The sequence below is a fragment of the Capra hircus genome, chromosome 15 (genome assembly GCF_001704415.2).
Source record: "Capra hircus breed San Clemente chromosome 15, ASM170441v1, whole genome shotgun sequence".
In the NCBI taxonomy this organism is placed as follows: Eukaryota; Metazoa; Chordata; class Mammalia; order Artiodactyla; family Bovidae; genus Capra; species Capra hircus.
This window is the reverse complement of record NC_030822.1, coordinates 62,141,395-62,167,318: the sequence shown is the minus strand read 5'-3', so window position 1 is coordinate 62,167,318 and position 25,924 is coordinate 62,141,395. Positions and strand designations below refer to the sequence as shown.

The 25,924-nt window shown below is 36.6% G+C and overlaps 1 protein-coding gene across 2 annotated transcripts in view; it reads left to right on the top strand.

The window, feature by feature from the left end:
- The window catches only part of ZC3H12C (zinc finger CCCH-type containing 12C), a 76,422-nt gene that overhangs the window by 22,634 nt on the left and 27,864 nt on the right, over positions 1-25,924 (top strand). Inside the window, exons 1-2 of one of the 2 annotated variants that reach the window (XM_018059819.1) lie at positions 7,038-7,099; positions 10,891-11,639. In XM_018059819.1, coding sequence (XP_017915308.1) covers positions 10,963-11,639 — 677 coding nt within the window. In that variant the 5' untranslated portion in view covers positions 7,038-7,099; positions 10,891-10,962. Of the gene's footprint in view, positions 1-7,037; positions 7,100-10,890; positions 11,640-25,924 lie in introns of those variants that run through there. The other variant, XM_018059818.1, reaches the window with a different exon arrangement.

The following is a 25,924-nucleotide window of genomic DNA, read 5'->3' as shown; positions in this document are numbered from 1 at the left end:
AATAGTTATTTAACACCTAAAAAAGAAAAGACCTGTGCCAACCTCAGCTTGTATACATACTCTGAGCTGAAATGAATGTGCATCAGTGAGCATGTGTGGCTGGGAAATGGGAGGTACCGTGCTGTGGGGTCAGAAGGAGAGACTAGGCTTTGAGAGGGATGTTGTAAGTATTATTATCATTACTGTCAGAGATAAGGTGCCACATATACCATCCGGTTGTGTTATAATGCAGAGAATATGTCTTGCATATATTTCATATAAAATTGTACAGTTTGGGTCAGCTTTTCCTCATTTTCAGTGGTGCTTAATGCAACTGTGTGTTCTGTTAACATGGATGATAGCATGTGCTTCATACTTCTTTTAAATGATACAGGTCCCTTTTCCCTCATGAATTTTCTCTCCTGCTCCCCACATAGCTGCTTTAGCAACCTAGTACATCATTTGGGTTCATTTATATTCCCTGAGCTCTACTAAAATCGCTCATTCCTTGAGTATCTGCGAGTTTTATAGGAATTGAAGGTCACCTTTTTAAAAAACTTGCTTGTTTATTCGAATTTTTTAGAAATGTGAAATGGAGCTTGCGGGGCCTTAGGGGAGAGAATTGCCTGGCCATCCAGTGGTTAGGACATGGTGCTGTCACTGCTGTGGGCCCAGGTTTGATCTCTGGTCTGGGAACTTCAATCCCACAAGTCAGGCTGCACAGCCAAAAAAAAAAAAAAAAAAACCTAAATGGAAAGCTAGTCATTAGGAAATATTTGAAGTCTTAGGATATGGGTCATATTGTCACTTAAAGTGACTATAGAAAAGCTTCTTTGTTTTTAGATCACTGAGAAGAAATACTACTTTGTGGATTTACTGTTGGTCTCTGAACCATAAAGAGAATCAAGAGTTATCTTCTCTTAGTGATACGGCACTGAAGTTTTCTTATAGTGAAACCCTAAGAATTTTGACTTGGGGAAGCGTTGTCTTTCTTTGTTACAGAATTGGGTTTTTTTATTTTTTTAACTTTATCCCTTCACAGTATTTTTAAAGTGGTCTGTTCAGAGTTAATTTATGTGAGATTTTTAATCACCTTTTTTTTTTCCTTAGTAGCTCTTTATAACAAAACATTATTGAATATTGTTTTTTCCTGCCTTAGTTCTGAACCAACTGAGAAACAGACAAAGGAGCCAGGCAGATGGACATAAAAACAGCAATTCTTGTTGATGAAGGTAATGCAGAGCATGACTTAAAAGCACAGCATAAAGGGCTTAGTAACACTGAACCCCCAAATTAGAAAGATTTAATCACTTAGTCTCAGGCAGCACTGGAGAGCAAAGCAACTCTGTGCTGTCTGCCCCAGGGTGGACCCCAGGAGAAATGTGCAGAGGGAGGCGCGCTTGGCTTACACAGACCCCTTCCCCAGGTGAGGAGGAGGAGGCCAGAGGGTAACTCCAAGGGATGCCTCTCTAGTCAGGAAGTTGGAGCCAGAGGAGGAGACCATGAAGAGGCCTCTCATGCCTGCCAGGCCTGAGCTTATTACTCAGTTGCACAGCTGCCCTGAATATTGAAAGCAGCCCCCATGGCAGAGGCAGGGCTGTAGAAACATTGCAAGTCACCGCGGGCTCTTTGATAAGCTCACCCTGTTCACCAGGAGAAATAAAAGCTGGCAGGGAGCATTTTGTTCATGTGAATGCCTGCATTCAAATTTGCAGGAGCCCATTTCTTTACTGGTCCTATTTTTCAGTCAGATGTCTTCTAGATAGCAACACACTGCTGGGTACCATTTAGATTTTTTTTTTGGTATGGATTATGGAAGATTAAATGGATCTGCCCTCAAGGAGCTTACAGCCTGGTTCATAAGTAAATGCTATATTATGCAGTACAGACTATTCATGTTATGGAAATTAAGTAAAAACTGGGCTGGTCCAGGATTTTATGGAAAAGTAAGCCTTGAGCTGGAATTAGAACTACAAATATGATCTGGGTAGGTGAGGCTGTGCAAGAGAACATGAGTGAAGGGGCCGTTGTTTCAGCATCTGTGACTTCACCTTAATTGAAGTGGGAAATAAGATGACAGCGCTTAGAGCAGCCCCCACTGTAAGGGGAATCTTGAGAACAACGCAGAGGACAAGAGATGTGATCTCCTGCTGAGATTTGTTTTTTAAACCTAAGAGTGGTGTCAGTGAAAATTACTTTGGCAGGGATGTACTTAGGGAGTATTGTAGGAAGGAGATAAATTAAGAAACAAAAGTAACCTAAGCCTAAGGAAATGAAATATAGTAAGGGTCTCTCATGCCCATCTGACTTACTACACATATAATAACTCTCATAGGTTAGAGAGTAGTGCCTGATTGATTTTGCTCCATTCTTTTACACTGGGTGCATAAATTAGGTTTTTGGTTAGTTGGTGGTTGTTGTTTAATCAAATTAATAAGAGTTTTTTGTTAAATTTAATCTTTCACACTTCTGGGGACAATTGGGAAGATTTGAATTAATAATCTTATTTCAGTGATGGTGTTGTGACGATCAGAAGAGATTGTAGATTGAAGGAGAGCTAATGCATACTAAGAGAAAGGTTCCAGGGAGCCAGGCTGGGTCTCCCCTGACAAAGAGAATTGATGCCAACACCAGCATGACAGCCCACGTGTTTCACACTCATACCTCAGCAAACAGTTGGATTCTCAAATGTTAGGGAAGCCTTTGACGCTGACAGACTTTAGTATCACTGCTGAAGCCACAGTCACACACTGCGCCCTGTGCTCAGTCAGTTATTGCAGAGATCCAGACAGCCTAATACAGCTGTTTGCATTTTCTCTGCAACTGGGAGTGGACCAGGACCATTGGACTCAAAAAGGCGGGGGAGGGCTTCTTTTCACCTACAGATGTTTTAATGTGCTTATCAAGTTATCCAATACTAGCAACCAACATAGTCTAAATACCACAGCAGGATCTGATTAGCTTTTTCAGATCACTGCCTTTATTTGCTGTTTGCAAAAAAGCTTAATCCAGTCCTAGGGATCAGGCTTCCTGCTGAGCCTGTGGGTACTTTTCTCTCATTCTTTGTGTTCACAGTGGCAGGAATTAGTGAGAAGATTCCTCCTCCTCTTGAATTAAAGCTATAAAGTAGTAACTATAGTAGCAATGGGGGAAAAGAGAAGAAAGTCCAAAAGAAAGAGGGACTGTCTGTTCATACTAAAGAGTGTCTTTTTTATATACAAAAGGGAAAAGGGTTCAATGTAAACTCATAAATATTGACCTCACTATCTCTAGTCAGTGCATGTAGCTTACGTTTTATTTGGTTTTAGTTAACAACTTTGCATGAATATATATTTTTTATCTTGATCTTATTTAATCAAATTCAGTTTTACCAAAAGTCTATTTATTAACTATACTAGTGGCCTTGATTTATCTTTCTTACTTTTTACTCATGAGATTTTTTTTTTTAAGTACCAGCGCACCACCAAAAAAAAAAAAAGATAAAATTCTAACTTTTTTGATTCCTGTGATGTTCATATGCATAAAATTTGAACTCTATGAAATTTACTTTATAATTTTCAATAAACTGTAATATTAGAGATGCTTTATATTGATCTCTAGTGGCTGTATGAAATTAGGACATGGGTGTAACTGTTGCAAAAACATTGCTGTAATCCTTGGTAGAAAAAAATAATTCTTCCTTTAGAAATTAGTTTGATACTTAGAATCTAATCATTACATTTAGTTTAAAAATACTTCCACAAATTTTAAAATTTTCTAACATTTTTGGAATGACATACTTCCGTGGAATAGTAAGTTCTTTTTGAGGAAAAATATCTGTAGACAAACAATGACCTACAAACACCATACTTCATATGTTAGTTTTATTTCTGGAAATACCAATAATTTTTAGGCTTTTAGTAGGCATATGGAATGTTTTCAGTGAGGTAACTGAAAAATTTTAACCGTATATTTTCCTCTTATTTTGTAAACAGAAAGCATCTATCTGACTTAAATTTGACTGAGCACAATAAAGACACGCCCAAGAGTCCCAACCAATATTAACTGTTTTCTAAGTTTTCTCAAATGGTCCTGTGAGTAGTGTCTATATTTGTATGTGAGAAGAGAGAGTGATTTAGATTGAGATTGTGTGGGGTGCCTTAGCCAAATTTTATACCTGTAGAGTGCTTGATTATGTAATGGAAAGCCTAACCTCAGCTTAAATGAGCTTATATCAGAAAATTGTATTTTAAGAGGAGCTTTTTGCCTTCACTCTTCTAATTTGCACTGGAATAAAAGAGGATGTGTGTGTGTGCGTGCGTGCGTGCGTGTGTGTGTGTGTTCCACATCACATGAGCAAGTAGTAGAACAGCTCTAGATATTGTTTAGTAGGGAAATATTCTCACAATACCTCATGGTGTTTAAATTTTGATTGAATTTTCATAATCAGAGACCACTCAAGATATAATTTATACAGCTCTCAAAAGCAGATAGTCCATAACATTATAAATAGTCTGGCAATCTTTGAAATAAATCAGGATAACAAGCTTCCTCACTGACAGGGATGATTTTTGTATACTTGTTGCCCTTTTAAAATATTTCAGTGTTTCTTCTTTGTAAATAACTTCTTTGTTACTTGTTCCTGAACTGAAATTTGTACATCTTACAAATTTTATGGAATACAAATACAGCACATAACATCATGTTGTATATTAAAACATAACGAAAGATCTTTCTTTAATTACATGATTAGTTTCGATAATAAAATAATTTTACACTATTTGACATAAAGTGGGTCATTTTGGTGGTTTTAGATTGAAATTAAATAGTTTTGTCTAAATTCAGTTTAGATGACTCACTTGGCACAAAGTTGCTTTATCGTACTACACTGTACTTCTAATGAACTTTAAAAAATCAGTTCTGTTTGTAAGCTCTTAAACCTTTCTCTTTTGCAATCTAACTTTCATCATCTCTGTTTTATTGTCTTGCAACAAATCAACCAACACTTACAAATATTTTATATTTCCTAGTATTTCCAGGGAAGTAGTTCTACTCTAGCCTCTGTCTCATTTCCCCTGTAAATCATTTATTAAAGAAAAGGGGTTACTGCAGTAGTTAATTACTACTTTGACACACCTCATTTTCTTTTTTTCTCAGAAACAAAAAACTAAAAGACTAGACGATAGCCTAAACTTTTAGGAAACATGCAACTTTTACTACTTTAAAATATAATTGGTTTCTTTGTTTTGTTTAAAAACAAGGAGGAAAAGCTGAAGTCTGCCCAAGCCAGGTGTTTCTTGTTGGCAGCCTGCTCCCTAATGACTCTGCTCTCAAAGAGCAGCTGCCTACTAGTCAGCTTTGTATGGCCTATTGTTGCTGCACACCCCCTCGTTAATACACAGGCTGCCCCGGGCAGACCCAAGAATGACATCAACTTGCTTATCTTAGAAACCTGCGAACCTGACGCAGGGTGCTGAGGTTGGCTTGCATCTGCCTGGCCGACTAATTGTGAGCTTTCTGGCCTGTGATTGGCTGTTACTCCACTCAGTAATAGGTTAAGCAAAGACATTGCCATTCCATCTGTTCACTCATTCATTGTTCTTCTTGCCTGCCTGGAAGTCTGCAGCTAAAATTGTGTTAAGGAGTTACTCCTGAAGCTGCTACAGAAACCAATGTCTTTGTATTTTCCTGTGAACGTGAGTATATGTGCTACTTAATGCCTTGGAAGTTAAACTTTGCTAAATATTCAGAATATTATTTTGAACTCTGTTAAGGATAGAATGCACACATTTGAGAGGCTACAAATTGTTACATAGTGCCAAAATGCCAGAAAATGTAATTCTTTCTGTAAAACGTGTCTATGGAGCAGACTTTTTACATTTTTATATTCTGCAGTTATATAAAAGATTACTTACAGTTTCATAAACATTTGCAAGACAGTAGGCATGTAAGTAACCATTTGTACTTAAAGATAAGTTAAAATGTTATGATATTTTGATAAACAGTGAATTTAGATTTTATCTTCTTGTCGCATTCCTGGTTTCCTTAAGGTGTCACTGTCAGACCTAGATGCTGCAAAATGATAGTAAGATTTGATAGATTTTTCAATTGTCTGAAAAATCTAGCTTGGGGAGATGGATTGCTATTTGATGTTTCATCTTGTTGTAATTATGATGATTAAGCATTCATTTGCTTTGTCAGCAGTTTCAGTACTCATGTATAGTTTCATGAGTTTCTTCCCACTTTTTTTTTCTTTTTTTGGCTTGCATTAGTTTTAGATATGAGATTGAAGATGTCACTTAGAGAACTGTTGCTTTCAAGAGATCTGTAATGGGGAAGGGAGGAGACAAAGACTTTCATCTATCAGTTGGGAGGAAAAGAAAGAGCATAAAGGGTTAAAAAGAGGTTTTCATTTCTACCACATGCCCTATTGTGTGAGCATATGCGTAAGTCTATTGAAAGTTTTCAGAAGATGGGCAGGCCACCAGTTGCTGGTCTCCTGCAGTTCCAGTAGACATCTGTTGCCCCAGAGCATTAACCAATCTGCTCAAAGGGACATCCTTCTTTTGTTAGCTAGAGGGATGCAGACAACAGCACTCACTGAAATACAATGGTGATTAAATACACAGAGACTACAGCAGTAGGTATTTATTACATATTCATTATTTTATTTTCATTGTTCTCCTACTATTACCATTTGGATAACAATCAGGACCCACTTTATGGCATTGTAACGCGATGTTACAAACAAACAAATTGATTTAACAAGTTTATGGTCTAATATTCCTGATTAATATGATGCTCCTTAGAATATAAAAAATTTTTTTTACTGGATTTGAGATAAAGGAATATCACAGTTATCTAATGAGAACTTTAAAGAAAAGCTCACTAAATGGGGGAATCTTTGTGTATGCAGCAGATTTTTAGTAAATAGCCATTGTATCATAAATCTGCTTTCAGCTAGTATAAAACTTCTTTTTGGCAATTAAAACAATTGTTTATACTTTATCATCAACAAAATTAGCATGACATTTTAGTTCTTTTTCAACATATAATATTATTTTATTTTTTAACTTACTAGGCCTTCAGCAAGAAAAATTGTTCATTTCCAATACAATATTTGAAGGAAATCTAAAGCTCTGTAAGTGCAGAAATCTGTTTTTAGACCATTAAATGTTTCCCTAGTACATTTTGTGTTCATGAATATAGTATATAAAGGGCGCTTATAACGGGTCTCTGATATAGAGCCTAAAAGTGAACTGTATTCTTGGAGTTTTTTGATAACTGTGGGAATATAAACACTGACCTACTTTGTGTATGAGACTGTCTAGGCTGCTGCTTCATGAAATGAGGAAACTTACTCTTGTTAATAGATGATTAAAGATGATTTATATGCATTTGCATTTCAAATGGCAAAACTTAAAAGTTCATGGTTTAAAAATTAAGGAGAAAAATGTTTTCTTTCTTGCATGTAATAATAAACTTTGTGATGTTTTTGGAGTCTTTGCTAAATATTTTCAAAATTATATTGATCATTTTCAAGGCACTGAAGAAAAATTTAGATCATATACCATTCTTTGTTCTAAGATGTCTTATAATAAAAATTCCTTGTAAAGTTTTGCACATTACATTAAGTAATACTGCAGTCTATGAAACTATTTTTGTTGGCTTTAAAATTTTAAGAATAGCATTTAATTTTTTCTTGACTAGATTTCAAAATATTGCCAATTTTTCTTAGTGCCATATTCATTCAGGGCAATCTTTTACTAATTACAAGTGAATAAGAAAGCATTTTAGAGATTCAAGTTTTAAAAACTAAATCTTTACCATTTGAGTCAGTAAAAATAAGTTATTTCAAATTTATATTATGTAATGGAGAAAATATATGCATCTTACAGGTCTGATAATTAAACTTGTCATTATATGTACTATTTCGTATTTAGTCTGTTGATTTATAGGAACTAAAAATTATTTAACTGCTTGCTTAGTACAAGATGACATTGGATAACTTTCTTTGAGGTAACCAGTGAAATCTGGACGATGAAGAAAGGCCTGTCAGTGTGAAAAAAGAGTTCAACCAGAATATTTTAAAAGAAAAGTTATTTTGCCTAACAAAATTAGGTATAAATTTTTTGAAGTAGTGTAAATCAAGCTTACACTTATACCTAATATTAAAAATCATGTTAGCTTACTTGGAAACATTTTAGTTTCATAGTACATATAAATTATATGAATTATCACAGCCTAAAGGTGTGGTATTCACTCAGTACAAATGAGTTTTATCTAGCTTAATATTATAAAAAGGAAACAACTGATAGTACCATTTTATCCCTATCTAATCATTGTAGTCCTATAATAAAATTACACAGAGCAGATTTACATAGTGTTACCAACACTTTTAATATGAGACTGAAAGTGATAACAGAAAAGATTTAAATATGTTTTTAGGCTGTTTAATTTTCAGTTTAAAAACTTTATATCTGGTTTTACTTCTTTGACAAATGTGAAAATTCTTTAAACATAATATTTCATTCTAATGTTCCCCACTAGCTGTATTTTTCATAAAGTGTTCATTTTGCTTAAAACAGTCCAAATGAAAAACATTACAGCTCAATATTAAAATAATATTTCCTAGTTCAATTCAGGGATTTGGTCAGTGAATCGTTATCTTGAAGAATTATCTCACAACAGCACTTATGCAAAAACCAAACTTTTTAGGGGAGATCAAAAATGTTGCCCATTAAATACACTTCCTGCAGTCAGAGCAGATTGTGAGGTTTACAGAACAATGATGTCGGAGCTTCCAGATTGGTTTGGCAGCTGCATTGTTCTCAGAGGGTAAACCAGACGCACTTAAGTCCCAGTCTCTTTTATAGGCTTTTGTTCATACCAAATTATTCTTTCACTGTGCTAGCATTCATGATGGCACGTTAAAAGAGTGCCGCTTAGCAACCAGCTCTGGTTGCCAGGCAGCCCAGCTTCCAATAGGTTTTCCTTGTTTAAGATACTTTTGGTAGAAGCTCTACCAAGGCCACAATACAGATTTTTCTTTTTAACTGTATCCCTTTATTAGAATGCTGTTGTGATTTGTTGCTTGCATTATGGTGTCAGTATATTACAGTAGTTAATAAATCACTGAGTATAAAGATTTGCTTTCAAAATCCCTCCCTTTAATTCTAATAATTGGGCTCATGCACATCCATATTAATAGAAAAAAATTGAAATGGATACAGCTTCATAATAGAGCAGATGTATATAGAGGTCTCCCAAGGAAAATTTCTTTTTTTATCATTTGTGCAATCAGAAGCAAAGAGAGGGTGATGTTTCTTTAAAAACTAATGAATGCCATATTAGAACAATGATGTTAAAGTTATCTGTCTTCTCAAGGGATAAAACCTGAAGAAACTCCTGTGGAAATGTGTAGGAGTTCTACACTGGAGGGATTTTAAGTGTACTGTTATCAAGCTAAAGATTCCATGGTCTCTTCTCTAGTATTTACCATAGTTAATATAATTTATTTCATTATGTAGAAATACTTCACTCTGTAATAAGTTCATCAAATGCATTCAAATGTGCAGCTTCTTAGAAAATCACTTAGCATTTTCTCTTAGCATTTATATAATAGCTTCTTTCTACTATAAATAAGATGTTGAGGAACTGTAGAATAAAATGTTTTTCCAATTTTCTTTTTTAGGTTATTTAAATAGGTGTTTTATGACAGTTTCAAATTCAGCTGCCACTGGCTTACTAATGTTAATCATGGATAGAACACTGAAATTGCCTTAATAAGTAAACTACTGATGTGCATATAGTCCCTACAATGAAGCACAAGAGAAAATAATTTTATTTTGCTAACCTGTTGCTGGTAGAGAAATAATGATTAATCTCAATAGACTCTAAAGAAACTGGAAAAATGACAAAAGCATTTTAAACGTAAAAGCATTCCTGCATGAGGAAAGTAGAAGAAAAGATGACTTTAACCAAATGCAGATAGCAGTTAGGTAATTATCTAATGTGATACAGAAGTATTTTCTGCCATCAAATTCAAGAAATTAAGATAACATTTATTCAATTTTATTTTGAATAAATTTTATTCACTTATTCAATGTACTTAATTATCTGCTGCTAATGAAATATATTCCTATACTTTCTATAATTGTGCTAGAATGAGAACTTTTCCCCCTGGAATGAAAGAGACTAGTCTTTGGCACTTAATAAGGGTAGCACAGTGTTGAGAGTTGTATTCTGTTACTGTGTTCGGGATTCACAAAATAAAGATTATTAGGGCAAAAATATTCACTTCTCAAGTGGAATATAATTTACTTTGTAATTATTTCATTCCTTGTTGGCTCTTGTAGAATCTATGCTCTTTTATTACAGTACCTAAATTATTTTTGAAAGTCTTTAGATTAATCCAGATTAACAGCTTTTAAATTATAGTAAGTTAATGTTTTCCTTTTCACCTGACTTTCTCTTTAAAAGAATTTTTGCAAATTTTTATGAATTATTTTAGAGAAAATGCATATAACCTGTCATAGCACATCTAAAACATGCTTTTTTAAAAAAATAATATTCTGTGTGTCGCTATAGAAACAAGCCTTTCTAACTCTGGGAAAATCTTCCATGTAGATTGAGAAGCAGCATGATACTATGGGGAAACCACGGGTTTGGAAACCAGATAAAACTGGGTAAAAAAAATCCAGTTCCTCCACTTATTTACTTTGCTGCCTTGGAGGCAATACTTAACTTTTCTAATTCTTAACTTCATTGTCTGAAAAAGACATGATATACCTTGGAAGGGTGTTATGAGTGATGAGACGACATAGACAAAACAACGTTGATATTCAGTAGTTTGATAACTCCCAACTTCTTTATTGAACCAGAAATGAACCAGTAAATATGAAATTCTAAATATTCTGCATTTTTCTCTAGGAATACGGGGTGCTTTGCATTCAAGAATACAGAAAAAACAGCAAAGTGGAGTCAAGTACACATAACAGCTTCATGGGCTTGAAGGATCATCTGGGGCATGACCCAGGCCACCTTTATGTGGAGAGCACTGACCCACATTTAAGTACATCTGTACCTTGGTCAATGGTAGAAAAACCAACAATGGATAAAGTTAATTCTGGCAAGGAAGAAAAAGAGGTGTCTGAAGAGAATGCGAGCTCTGGTGACTCTGAAGAAAGCACAAATTCTGATAATGAGTCAGAACAATTGAGTAGCATTTCAGTAGAGCCATGCTTATTAACCAAGACTCACAGACAGCTATGTAGGTCTCCCTGTTTAGAGCCTCACATACTCAAATGCAGTGAAATTTTGCAAGACTTTAAACCTGAAGAGTCCCAGCCATCCAAGGAAATGAAAAAACCCCCTGATGTGGTGCGAGAATACCAAACAAAACTGGAGTTTGCACTGAAGTTAGGTTATTCTGAAGAACAGGTTCAACTTGTGCTAAACAAACTTGGTACTGATGCTTTAATCAATGATATTCTGGGAGAACTTGTCAAACTTGGAAATAAAAGTGAGGCTGAACAAACAGTTAGTACACTTAATATTATAATGCGGGAAACATCTTCCCTGGAATCTCAGAGGTCTGAATCTCCAATGCAAGAGATTATCACAGATGATGGGGAGAATCTGAGACCAATAGTTATCGATGGCAGCAATGTGGCAATGAGGTAAGTGGAAAATCTTCACTCATTATTACTGAACAATCTTCAAAACATATTTCTGATTTTGTGACCCTTTCTCTTAATGTCAAAGTTGTTCTTCATCCCAGCATTAGCTTCAGTATTTCTAATTGTGTCTTTCTTAGTTCTCGCTCTTACTTCCAGAGTGGTCAGCCATTCTCACCTCATTTGTCCCTAAATAAAAGACCTCCTTTTCCCCAGATATGTTTCCCCTCACTCATCTGGCTAACTTTACTATGGTATAAAAATTAGCACATAATCCCAGTATAAAGTTAAATATTTGTTTTAATTGAAGAACTTGAGTATGATCATATTGAACAATTTTGGAACCTAGAGGGATAAATGGCCTATTTCTCTACAAAGTCAAATAACCATAGGATAAAATCCCAGTTCTTTGAGAAGATTTTTTTTTTTTTAATTTGGGAACAAAGCCATAATTTCATGTGTTCGGGTTTTTTTTGTTGTTGTTGTTGTTATTATTGTTCCACTTAAGAAATGTAATTCAAAAATAATTTTTTAGGATTTTGATGGCTTAAAATGTAAAGTGAGTCTAAATTCAATTTGTATATAGTTAACTGCCCACAATGTTCAGAATACTATGGGGATATAAAGATATATAAAGGTATCGGTTCTTCTTTCAGAAAGCTTAACATTTCATGTATTGTTCCTCAAAGTGATCTGAGAATAACTACCGAAGAATCATTGGGGATAATTTGTGTGCATTCTAGAGCAGTGCTGTTCAATGGCACAATCAAAAATTAAACAAGTAAAATTAATATAAAAAACATTTTAGCTAGGCTAATAGAGACAGAATATTATTATTTCAATGTATGTCCAATAAAAAACTTGTTAGAGATATTTTGACATTATTTCTTTCATATTAAGTATTAAAATTGGGTATCTTACACTTATAGCACATCTCAGTTCAGACTTGACCATACTACAGATGCTTAATTTGTAGCCTGTGTCTGCATGTTAGACAGTGTAGTTCTAGAAACTGCCAAGTACATGCATAGACCTACCAAGTCTAGATCAAGGTATAGCCCAGCCATCTCCTTTTCTAACAAATAGCCCCATTGATAATGGTGCCTACTAAAATTTGAGAACCACTGTTTTCTAGGTGTTAGCAAGAATTTCTGCATAGGGTATGAGAAGGACTAACTTGTAATCCTCAAAATAATACTGCTTCCTCTTGATGGAAAGGGAAAGGTGATCTTTCATTTATAAGCAAACTTGCCCAGGGTAAAATGTAATTCACGTCCAAATATGTCTGACTTCAGAGTCTATACATTTTTCATCATCTAATGAAAGGTAAAAAGCAAGTTAAAAATGTTCAAGTCAGATTTTCCAAAACCTCAAATACTAAGCTAGAGAATTTAAACTTTGCTCTGAGCCACAGGTAACTGACAATTTTTGAGGAGGGAAATGTCAAGAGTAGAGCTGTGCCTTAAACTGATAATCTGGCCATGATATTTATAGTGGATTATAGGAGGCAGGCAATCAAGTTGGATGCAAACAACACTTTCTAATGGAGTAAAAAGGGCCTTAAGTATCATAAAGGTATGAAGTGTACATACAACTTTGAGAAGTCCTTCAGCAAAATAATCTCCCTGTTGTTTAATCTTTCCCACACTTGGCCATGAAATGATTTTTTTTCTTACAAACAATCCAGAACTATTGAACAAGTACCTTAACAGAGTGATACTGTGTAAAGCCGAAACACCATGGAATTGCCAAACAAGCGACTAATGAAGGAAGGCAGCCTAGAGAAACACCTGCCGCCATAGCCATATGCAGCCAAAGCAGCAGAGGGGTTTTTAACAAAATACATATTCCAGGGCTCAACTTTCACTCAGAGTGTATGATAGAGCTCAAATAACTCTACAGTATGTTTAAAGTGCCCAGGTATTTCTGATGCATAGTCAGTGTTGAGAACCATTCATCATGAAAAGTATGGATAGCAATAGGTTGGGAGGTGGAAAAAACTGATGATCCAGGGAAAGAGTAGTTTAGAAAATACCAGTCTTAGTAGTGCTAGTAAAACCAAGAGACACACAAATGCCATCAAGGAAGAGGCTTTAAGGAGAGAATATCCTGTGGGTAGATCTGAAAAAAGATCAAGGACATGACAGCCAGGAAGTCATTGTCTTCAAGAGCCATATGGTATTAAAGATAGAAACCCAGTTACACAAAGTCTGTGAGCTGCAACTACTGAAATCGACGCCCTAGAGCCCTTGAGCTGCAACAAGAGAAGCTACCACAATGAGAAGGCTGTGCATGGTAACAAGAGAGTAGCCGCAACTCACGGCAACTAGAGAAAGCCCTTGTGCAGCAAGGAAGACCTAACACAGCCAAAAGAAAAAAAGAAAAGAAAGACTAACTGGTAGAGTTGAAAAAAAAAATTAATAAACAAGAGTTAAAAAAAAAAAAACCCAGTTACAATATGTCAAGAAATGAAGGAACAGAGCTAAGCTGTTATTCTAGAAAGTTGACAGAGGAAGGGAAGGAAGAGGAGGAGCTGGGAAAGGACTTTTTAGTTTTACATAAAATGAAGCTATATCAGCTGAGGGGCTTGGGAGAAAGTCTTCACAACAGCAATAATATGAGAGTTCAATTTTTGAAGCAGAGTTCTCTGAAGGAGGAGACAGGAAAGACAGAAGTGGAGAATTTGGCATTGGAAGTAAAGGCATTCTGGGGTTGTCAGAAGAACAACCTAGAGGGGAGGAACAGCATCAAAACCCATAGACGTGAATTCTTTTAAGTGGATGTCCTTTAGATAAATGATGTCACAGCTGAATCAACTCACATGATTGAAATCTAGTTCCCAGCGGCAATTAAAAAGTACTTTGATAACTGAAAATCTGCATAAAACTCTAAACTTTTTGTATCCCAGATGATGAGATGCAAAAATAAATGGCATAATGGAGGCATTTCAAACAATCTATTATATATAATTATTGAACACACACTTGTGCTGCTGCTGCCAAGTCGCTTCAGTCGTGTCCGACTCCACGCGACCCCATAGACGGCAGCCCACCAGGCTCCCCCGTCCCTGGGACTCTCCAGGCAAGAACACTGGAGTGGGTTGCCATTGCCTTCTCCAGTGCATGAAAGGGAAAAGTGAAAATGAAGTCGCTCAGTCGTGTCCGACTCTTAGTGACCCCATGGACTGCAGCCCACCCAGGCAAGAGTATTAGAGTGGGGTGCCATGGCCTTCAACATAATTATTGAAAACACACTTGTACCCCCACCTTATTTGGGCCCCATTCTGTTGCTTTTACTATAAAGATGGAATAGTGCAGATTCAGTTCTCACCTCCATCATATATTTTATTCTGTCATGTAAACTGAGATGCTTCCGGCATTTCAGGAGAGAACAACTTGACAGCCAAATTTTTATTATAGCAGGATTATACTGTAAGTCACAGTGAAATGTTGTACCACGCCCATAACTTTGAAAGTGCCAGAACTTACGGAAATTTACAGTAAACATTTACATTCTGCCACTTACGAGATCTACATAAAGTAAAAAAGTCATTTAGAAATGCATATCTACTTCAGATTCAAAATCTTAATTTTAACAAAAATGCAGAGAGATTTTACCCATTTCCTATTGTATAAAATATAACAAACATGCTTTTACTTTTTAACCTAACATCCTACTCATGGTACTTTAGCATACCTGTTATATAATAAATTTATACACATAGGAAATTATAAAAGATAAATGTGAGGGTAAGTTAAGAATAGAGTATTATTTTATTTCCTTTCTGATTTCTCAAGCAGGTATATTCCATACATAAGATGAATATATTTTAATTTCACTTAAATGCTAGTAATAGAACTGATATAAATGACTCTTTAGATGTAAATTAAAAGGAAAGAAAGGCACTTGATTAAAATTACCAAAATGGGCTGTTAAAAAAGTTAGTTCTCTACACACTATGTTTGTGATTCTGCGGAACTTCTTTAAACTGTCCAGTCTCAGCTTTCAGGATTCTAAAAAGGGGGGAACTCTTATCTTGCAGGCTTGTTATTAGAATTAAAGATGATCAGTAGTGAGGGCCTGGCATGTAATAGGTGCTCAGTAAATTACAATTATTATTACATTAAAAAGCTAGATTCTACATTTTAATCCAGAATATAGTAACTAATGTAAAGAAAACTTAGTTGTTTCAGTTTTTTTACTCAATGTTTCAGTTCAGTTCAGTCGCTCAGTCATGTCTGACTCTTTGTGACCCCATGGACTGCAGCATGCCAGGCTTCCCTGTCCATCACCAACTCCCGGAGCCTGCTCAAACTCAGTCCCTCAAGTCTCAGTGATGCCATCCAACCATCTGATCCTCTGTCGTCCCCTTCTCCTCCCGCCTTCAATCTTTCCCAGCATCAGCATCTTTTCTATGAGTCAGTTCTTCACATCAGATGGCCAAAGTATTGGAGCTTCAGCTTCAGCATCAGTCCTTCCAATGAATATTCAGGATTGATTTCCTTTAGGGTTGACTAGTTGAATCTCCTTGCAGTCCAAGGGACTCTCAAGAGTCTTCTCCAACACCACAGAATTGTGTTGAATTATGTGTTAATTCAGCGTTTAACCCATAGCAATTTATCAGTTCATCTTGTTCTTATGAACCTATAGGTATATTTTAATTCTTCATATTTATATCATCAGTTGTTTTAAATGATTTCTATTTGTTTCATAAAGGAGACTTGGGCTCTTAGATCTGGGTGAACCCAAAATTGCCCAAGGATAAGCCCTATAACTATAATATACAGCATAGTTCCCAAAATTAGAGGGATCCTGTGTTGCTTTGCAGGAAGCATACTTCTTTCAGCTTATTAATATCCTCTTTAAAATGTGCCACACTGATAGAAGTTCTGGATAAGTTTCTTAAATAAGCAATTCACCCAAAATTGACAAATATTCAAAAATAGAGTAAACTAATAAATTTAGCAAAAGCCCTAAACTTTTGTGCCAACGTACTTGATTTCTGAAATATAAAATAGAATGAAATTAATATTTAGTGAAGCTGGACTAACTAGCAATTACTGACAAAAAGATGCAGTTAATTTTTCAAAAAGCTAAAAAAAAATACAAAAACTTTACAATAATTTTGCAAATTGGTCATTGAGCAAATAGGCCTCTTTCCATAGTAGGGCAGATACTTTGATAAAAGTGTACCATGAAGTGTATCAGTTCAGTTCAGTTGCTCAGTCGTGGCCAACTCTTTGCGACCCCATGGACTGCAGCACGCCAGGCCTCCCTCTCCATCACCAACTCCTGGAGTTTACTCAAACTCATGTCGGTTCCATCCAACTGTCTCATCCTCTGTCGTCCCCTTCTCCTGCCTTCAATCTTTCCCAACATCAGAGTCTTTTCCAATGAGCGAACTGTATACTCCACATATAGACACAGAAATAAAGCATAAGCAATATTTATCATATTTCTAAAATGAAATTCTAAATGATACTGTGATTTTTATTTCCTCCATGTAGCTTTACCATTCTTCAAATTCTGATTCTGTTAAACTGGCAGTAGTTCAGCAGTGGAGTACAGATTTATTCTTTATCCACATGTATCCGATAGTTTAGTTTTTCCTTAAATGAGTCCAGTGTTTTTATTTGCCTGTGGTTTTAGGTTCAGATGACATTTCCTGCCATTAACACTACCATGTTGTGAACCATCAGGGAAGGGAGTGTAAGTTGGATGTTAGTGCTCTTAGATTCCTAAAAGTTTTTTATTTCTTCAGTATGCTTTCATAACCTAGTCACTGGACATCATTAAAATTATATCTCCATATTCTCCTTTAGCTTCTACCAAATATATGAAATAAGAGTGATGAACAAGAAAAAAAACCCAGAGCCTCATTACTTCCTCTATGCCATGTGCAGCACAAATTCTCCTGTTTCATGGAATAGAAGCTAGGCACAGCAGCCTTCTCTATTTGATACGAACGAACTGTTGAAACTCATCCTTACCACTACTCCCCTATTATTGCAATTCCTCTCTCTTCGTCAGTAAATCCAGCCTTTTGGTTTCAGAGTGAATCTCCTAACTGGTGGGTAGGCCTTATTGCTGCATGTTTGTGTAGAATATTCAGTTCAGTTCAGTTCAGTCGCTCAGTCATGTCCGACTCTTTGCGACCCCATGAATCGCAGCACACCAGGCCTCCCTGTCCATCACCATCTCCTGGAGTTCACTCAGAGTCGCATCCATCGAGTCCATGATGCCATCTAGCCATTTCATCCTCTGTCGTCCCCTTCTCCTCCTGCCCCAATCCCTCCCAGCATCAGAGTCTTTTCCAATGAGTCAACTCTTTGCATGAAGTGGCCAAAGTACTGGAGCTTCAGCTTTAGCATCATTCCTTCAAAAGAAATCCCAGGGTTGATCTCCTTCAGAATGGACTGGTTGGATCTCTTTGCAGTCCAAGGGACTCTCAAGAGTCTTCTCCAACACCACAGTTCATAAGCATCAATTCTTTGGTGCTCAGCCTTCTTCACAGTCCAACTCTCACATCCATACATGACCACAGGAAAAACCATAGCCTTGACTAGATGGACCTTAGTCGGCAAAGTAATGTCTCTGCTTCTGAATATACTATCTAGGTTGCTCATAACTTTTCTTCCAAGGAGTAAGCGTCTTTTAATTTCATGGCTGCAGTCACCATCTGCAGTGATTTTGGAGCCCAAAAAAATAAAGTCTGACACTGTTTCTACTGTTTCCCCATCTATTTCCCATGAAGTGATGGGACCATATGCCATGATCTTTGCTTTCTGAATGTTGAGCTTTAAGCCAACATTTTCGCTCTCCTCTTTCACTTCCATCAAGAGGCTTTTTAGCTCCTCTTCACTTCCTGCCATAAGGGTGGTGTCATCTGCATATCTGAGGTTATTGATATTTCTCCCAGCAATCCTGATTCCAGCTTGTGTTTCTTCCAGTCCAGCGTTTCTCATGATGTACTCTGCATAGAAGTTAAATAAGCAGGGTGACAATATACCTTGACGTACTCCTTTTCCTATTTGGAACCAGTCTGTTGTTCCATGTCCAGTTCTAACTGTTGCTTCCTGACCTGCATACAGATTTCTCAAGAGGCAGGTTAGGTGGTCTGGTATTCCCTTCTCTTTCAGAATTTTCCACAGTTTCTTGTGATCCACACAGTCAAAGGCTTTGGCATAGTCGATAAAACAGAAATAGATGTTTTTCTGAAACTCTCTTGCTTTTTCCATGATCCAGCAGATGTTGGCAATTTGATCTCTGGTTCCTCTGCCTTTTCTAAAACCAGCTTGAACATCAGGGAGTTCACAGCTCACATATTGCTGAAGCCTGGCTTGGAGAATTTTGAGCATTACTTTACTAGCGTGTGAGATGAGTGCAATTGTGCGGTAGTTTGAGCATTCTTTGGCATTGCCTTTCTTTGGAATTGGAATGAAAACTGACCTTTTCCAGTCCTGTGGCCACTGCTGAGTTTTCCAAACTTGCTGGCATATTGAGTGCAGCACTTTCACAGCATCATCTTTCAGGATTTGAAACAGCTCAACTGGAATTCCATCACCTCCACTAGCTTTGTTCATAGTGATGCTTTCTAAGGCCCACTTGATTTCACTTTCCAAGATGTCTGGCTCTAGATTAATGATCATGTCATCATGATTATCTGCGTCGTGAAGATCTTTTTTGTACAGTTCTTCCGTGTATTCTTGCCACCTCTTCTTAATATCTTCTGCTTCTGTTAGGTCCAGATTATTTCTGTCCTTTATCGAGCCCATCTTTGCATGAAATGTTACCTTGGTATCTCTAATTTTTTGAAGAGATCTCTAGTCTTTCCCATTCTGTTGTTTTCCTTTATTTCTTTGCATTGATCGCTGAAGAAGGCTTTCTTATCTCTTCTTGCTCTTCTTTGGAACTCTGCATTCAGATGCTTATATCTTTCCTTTTCACCTCTCTTCTTTTCACAGCTATTTGTAAGGCCTCCCCAGACAGCCATTTTGCTTTTTTGTATTTCTTTTCCATGGGGATGGTCTTGATCCCTGTCTCCTGTACAATGTCACGAACCTCATTCCATAGTTCATCAGGCACTCTATCTATCAGATCTAGGCCCTTAAATCTATTTCTCACTTCCACTGTATAATCATAAGGGATTTGATTTAGGTCAAACCTGAATGGTCTAGCGGTTTTCCCTACTTTCTTCAATTAAAGTCTGAATTTGGTAATAAGGAGTTCATGATCTGAGCCACCGTCAGCTCCCAGTCTTGTTTTTGTTGACTGTATAGAGCTTCTCCATCTTTGGCTGCAAAAAATATAATCAGTCTCATTTCGGTGTTGACCATCTGGTGATGTGCATGTGTAGAGTCTTCTCTTGTGTTGTTGGAAGAGGGTGTTTGCTATGACCAGTGCATTTTCTTGGCAAATCTCTATTAGTCTTTGCCCTGCTTCATTCCGCATTCCAAGGCCAAATTTTCCTGTTACTCCAGGTGTTTCTTGACTTCCTACTTTTGCATTCCAGTCCCCTATAATGAATATTAGGAAGATATTTTCTTTGCTAAAAATCTTAGGTGGGCCATTTTTGACCGATAGGATCCCTTCCTGTATTGCCTCTATGTTTATATTTACCTTTAAAAAAGTTCACTCTATAGAGAAATTAAGAGAAGGATTTGAGCACTAAGACTGCAGACAAAGACACCTATTTATATTTGAAAATATATGCAGAAGTTAAATTGTGGACAACTTCTGGCAAAAGAACTAAGAATATTGCTTTTGTATACCAATCTAATGGCAGAGAATACAGACATAAAACAACCATCTGCTTGATCCCTACGCATCAAAAAGACTTGCTTAGAAACCAGCTGGTGTGGCATATATCTGAACCTTACCTGGCGTGTAGAAAAGCACTCCAGGTGAGTCATTGAAGTCATTTTCTTAAAGTCTAGACAGATACAGAGTCAGAATATGAACAGAAAAATGTCCCAGTTGTGTTAACTTTTCTTTATATCAAGAATAGTGGACTAAGCCTTCATATTTATAAAATACAAGCAAAATTTAGCAGTGTTTATAAATAGGATTTATTTATATAGATTAATCTTTCAAATGGCACAAAGGCTTTTATGTATCTAATCTGATTTGTGAAAGTTATATGGACTTGAGAACTCTTTTCAGTGTGGATTTGAATATTGAAGTCTATCTTTTCTAGGCTCCAAAATTTGCCTTCAGTTGTTGGGTGGGTTTGCCATCCTGTTGCCTGTTTACCATTTTATTATAGCCCTGTTTACCATTTTAGTATACAGGGATATACTAAATCCTCCTGGACACCTAATCCAAGTTTTTGGTTTAGATTACAGATGTGAGACTGCAAATTGCTAGGGTTCAATCAAAGTTGATTTTGGTTCTCAACAAAATGTCTCAAAATTAAGTGCAGTGGACCTGCATAGTCCAGTATGGTGACTACTGGCTACATGTTGAGCTTTTGAAATGGGCCTAATCCAAATTGAGATAGTCTGTAAATACATACCAGATTTTGAAAACCTACTACAAAAATATATGAAATATATCAACAATTTTCATGCTGAATATGTAGAAAAATGATATTTTTTGATACATTGAGTTAAATGAAATATATTACTAAAATTAATTTCACCTACTTTTTACATTTTTTTTTAAAATTTTACTTTACAATACTGTATTGGTTTTGCCATACATCAACATGTATCCACCACGGGTGTACACAAGTTCCCAATCCTAAACCCCCCTCCCACCTCCCTCCCCATACAATCTCTCTGGGTCATCCCAGTGCACCAGCCCCAAGCGTCCTGCATCCTGCATCAAACCTAGACTGGCGATTTGTTTATTACATGATATTATACGTGTTTTCAATGCCATTCTCCCAAATCATTCCCACCTTCTCCCTCTCCCACAGAGTCCAATAGTCTTTTACTTTGACTTTTTACTTTTTAAAAGGTGATTTTAAATTATATATGTGGTTCACATCATACTTCTATTGGACTTCTCAGTGAAATGTTTTCTAAGTCCCAACTTAGTAAGGGCTTAACATCAATTAAAGGACAGCTTAATTTCCCTCTAGGTGACTGTCAGCGTCGAAGGTTCTACCTAAGGTTAGTTGGCAGTGTCCTGTTTCTCTTATTGTTTTAGAGAAAATCCTAGATACTACAAGAAGAGTCAGAGAATCAGAACTAGTTTTTTCTGCTGTTTGATTATATCAGGGTGGAGTCTGACAGACAGATGCTAGTTCTATTCCACTGCATCTCTTTAGAATCCTGAGTGTGTCTTCTACGTGTCATCAGTCATGAATTTTAATAGATGGTCAGTAAATGGTCAGTAAACTTTCCTGTTATCTCATGTACTTATTTAAACCTTAACCTAGGAAATAGCAATGTTAATAATCCCATTACATATGAATACAGTTGTTGATAATTATAAATCACCTAACTAGTGATCATAAGAAACGGGAAGTCACCCAATTATAATAGGAACAAGTGATTCAGGTTTTACATTTCTGCAACTACTTAACAGACACGTTCTCTTCAGCATCTTTAGACTAATGATCCGCTTGGATCTAGATTAGCTAGATGTGCTTCCTATTATTCTGGCTTCAAATTGTGGACCTTATAAAGTGAAGAAATCTTTCTACTTCCCTTTTTCCTAATCCTTTTCCATTCTCAAAACTTTGGCCACACCGCTCTGTCTGTATCAACTGGAAGGTAAGAGTAAACTATTTCATGTTAAGACTTCCATTGTAATTTTGGTGTTGAAATTTTCATTGTCCTAAATCAGTGATTTTTCAGACTTTTATTTTCCTTTAAAGCAGTACAATCCTGCAAATCTTAAAAGGAAGCCCACTATTTAAAACGAACAAAGGTAGAAGTGGGAATTAAAAATTCCGTTCATTGCTCCCTACAGAGGCCTCTGAGCCACTCTGGGATTTCTATTTAGGACACAACTTGATAAACTTGATCAAGTTATCTGCAACAAGGGAGCATTTTCTGGGTGTATTGCCTCCTGACCACTAGGTTTAGGTTCAAAGTGATCTCGATGTAGTGGGAGAGAGATCAGAGAATAAAAGTTGAGTAGCTTTAAGAGTGACAAAATCGGCATAAATTGCTCCTTATGAGCATTGAATATAAAAAGTTCTAGATGCCCATGAGTCAGCATATGCAATTATACATATTTAAATACAATATGAAATTTAATTAGACTACAGTGATAGGAAGGAAAATATTCTCTTGTTTGCATTTTCAAGATGATATCCAGCTGCACTCCTTTCTCCCTATTTAAGGGAAATGGGGTAAATGTTGGAGAATTTCTTCTTAACGATCATTTAACACTGATAATGCATTAGTATTTGAAAGGGTTGCTTAAAATTAAAATCTGTTTTCACACATTCAACATGATTTATGTGCAATAAGGCCAAAAAATTGAAAAATTAATATCATCAAATATTTGAAGAGCACCTAAGTATGTTAATAATTTAGTATTCAATAAATATTTATTATTATTATATTAATATAATTAAGCTAACTATATCTAAACTTGAAGGACTTAGGACTTTCAGTACTAAAGATTCAAATATGGTTTTCTAGTTTAAAAGGATACATTTTACTTATATTTTTCATTGTAAGTACTTCACTGACAAACTCGTATCCTTATCATTATATGTAGCTGATTCCCTGGTGACTCAGATGGTAAAGCATCTGCCCGCGATGTGGGAGACCTGGGTTTGATCCCTGGGTTGAGAAGATCCCCTGGAGAAGGAAATGGCAACCCACTCCAGTACGCTTGCCTAGAAAATTCCATGGATGGAGGAGCCTGGTGGGCTACAGTCCATGGGGTCGACACAACTGAGTGACTTCACTCACTCGCTCATAATGACCCATTAAAGTCACGAAAGTTTTATGATCATATTTGAATATTCCAGTGGAGAGTATAGCAAACTTATAGGTCAAGGTTTTGATTTAAATTAAAAAAATTGATATATAGAAGCTTATAAAAAACTGATGGATTATCTTTTAGGGTTTTTTTTAATTTTTGAGTCCCCTGATTAGCTTGATCTCATTTTTGTTTGTTTCCCTTGTGGCTCAGCTGGTAAAGAATCTGCCTGCAATGCAGGAGACCTGGGTTTGATCCCTGGGTTGGGAAGATCCCCTGGAGAAGGGAAAGGCTACCCACTCTAGTATTCTGGCCTGGAGAATTCCATGGACTATGTAGTCCATGGGGTTGCAAAGAGTCGGACACGACTACGCGACTTTCACTTAGTGATCTCCACATATCAAACACATTGATCTAAAAAAAATCACAATTTACTTTCAGCAGTCAGATTAAAGCTATTACAAATTTACTGGTCTCATTTTCATTCCAAAGCAGGCTTTTTACCATTTTCTAAAAATTAGGACCAAAAGGATATGAGAAAGTGAGAAACTAGTATTTGTTGAAACCTTCTGTGTGCAGGCAGTGCTCTGTGGATGTTACCTTGTTTAGCTCTCATGAGCTTCCCTGGTGGCTCAGAGGTTAAAGCATCTGCCTGGAATGCGGGAGACCCAGGTTCGATCCCTGGGTCGGGAAGATCCCCTGGCGAAGGAAATGGCAAACCACTCTAGTACTCTTGCCTGGAGAATCCCATGGAGGGAGGAGCCTGGTAGGCTAAGAGTCGGACACGACTGAGTCACTTCACTTCACTTCACTTCTTCAGTTCTCACAATCCTGTAATGTAGGTGGGATTACCTCCATTTTAAATATGAGAAAAGTGAGGTTCAGAATAAGTAACTTGCCAAGGTCACACAGAAATGTACTAAAGAAAATACTTAAATTCATGTCTAATTCCAAACGTTGTTATTTTCACTGAGTTGACCTATTCATGAAAAGCCATCTCTATTTAATAGTAATGCTAGTTAGTCATAGTATTAGTAGTACTAATACTATCCTGGTAATTAGTAGTCCTAATTTACTATTGCTTTCCTGGTGGCTCAGATGGTAAAGAATCTGCTTGCAATTCAGGGGACCCAGGTTCAATCCCTGGGTCAGGAAGATCCCCTGGAGGAAGAAATGGCAACCCACTTCATTGTTCTTATATGGAAAATCCCATGGACAGAGGAGCCTGGTGTGCTACAGTCCATGGGATCGCAAAGTCAGACATGACTGAGCGACTAGCACTTTCTTCTCTAATCCTTTCAATTTACTATTAGCAGTAGTACTAAACATGCCCTTCTAGGTATGATTTTTACAGTTAGATTTTAGATGAGTTAAGGAAAACCTTTTAAGAATGGCTTTCCTTTGATCATAAAGTGAAGTGAAGTCGCTCAGTCGTGTCCGACTCTTCGCAACCCCATGGACTGCAGCCCACCAGGCTCCTCCGTCCGTGGGATTTTCCAGGCAAGAGTACTGGAGTGGGGTGCCATTGCCTTCTCCAACTAATTCACTAGTTTAGTACGCAATAAAATAACAGAGGCTTTGAATAAGTTAAACTGGCTAGTAACAACTAATCAGTTTTCTTCAGTGATCACCGTTCTTCTACTTAGGCAGGATAATTAATTCACAGATGGTCTTTCTGGTCCGTCTTCAACTGTTCTTACACCACATAATCAATTAGGGACATCGTTTTACAGATAGATGAAGAGAATGCAGGTAGCTTCACGTAAGTTGAGTTTGTTAAACCTATTTGTTATGACAAGGGATTTCTGACACAAAAATTGCTCACTGCACACTGAACCCTGGAGAAGTGATGAGACAAGACAGCTGATGTTAGGTATATGGGAGTGGGGTAGGGTGAGAAGTCACGGATAAATTAAAAACTGGCAAGTATCTGCTGAAGCAGAGCCACTTTTTAGGGGGCATAAGAAAAACTGATAAGTCGCCATTTTGGTCTCTTTAGAGAAATCCATTTGTTGTTAAGAACTTAAGACCATTTACTGTCGTTCATGCTGCAAAATGCAGTAGTCCCACTATTTCCAAAAGGCTCCTAAAAACTGTAGTGCAAAAGAAATCTAAGAAAATAAATAATTACAAGACCATCAACACTTTTCAAAGAAATGTGCTCAAAACAGTGACTTTTACAAAAAAGTCCTTTGATCATATACAAGTGGATAAGGGATACAATTATTACATAAATTTTAGAAAATAAGAAAATAAAAAACCACCTATGATTTCCAAGGTTCTTTACAAGCATTATAAGGAACAAGTTTTGTGTGTGTGCTTAGACGCTGAGTCATGTCTGACTCTTTGCAGCCCTATGGACTGTAGCCAGCTATGCTCCTCTGTCCATGGGATTCTCCTGG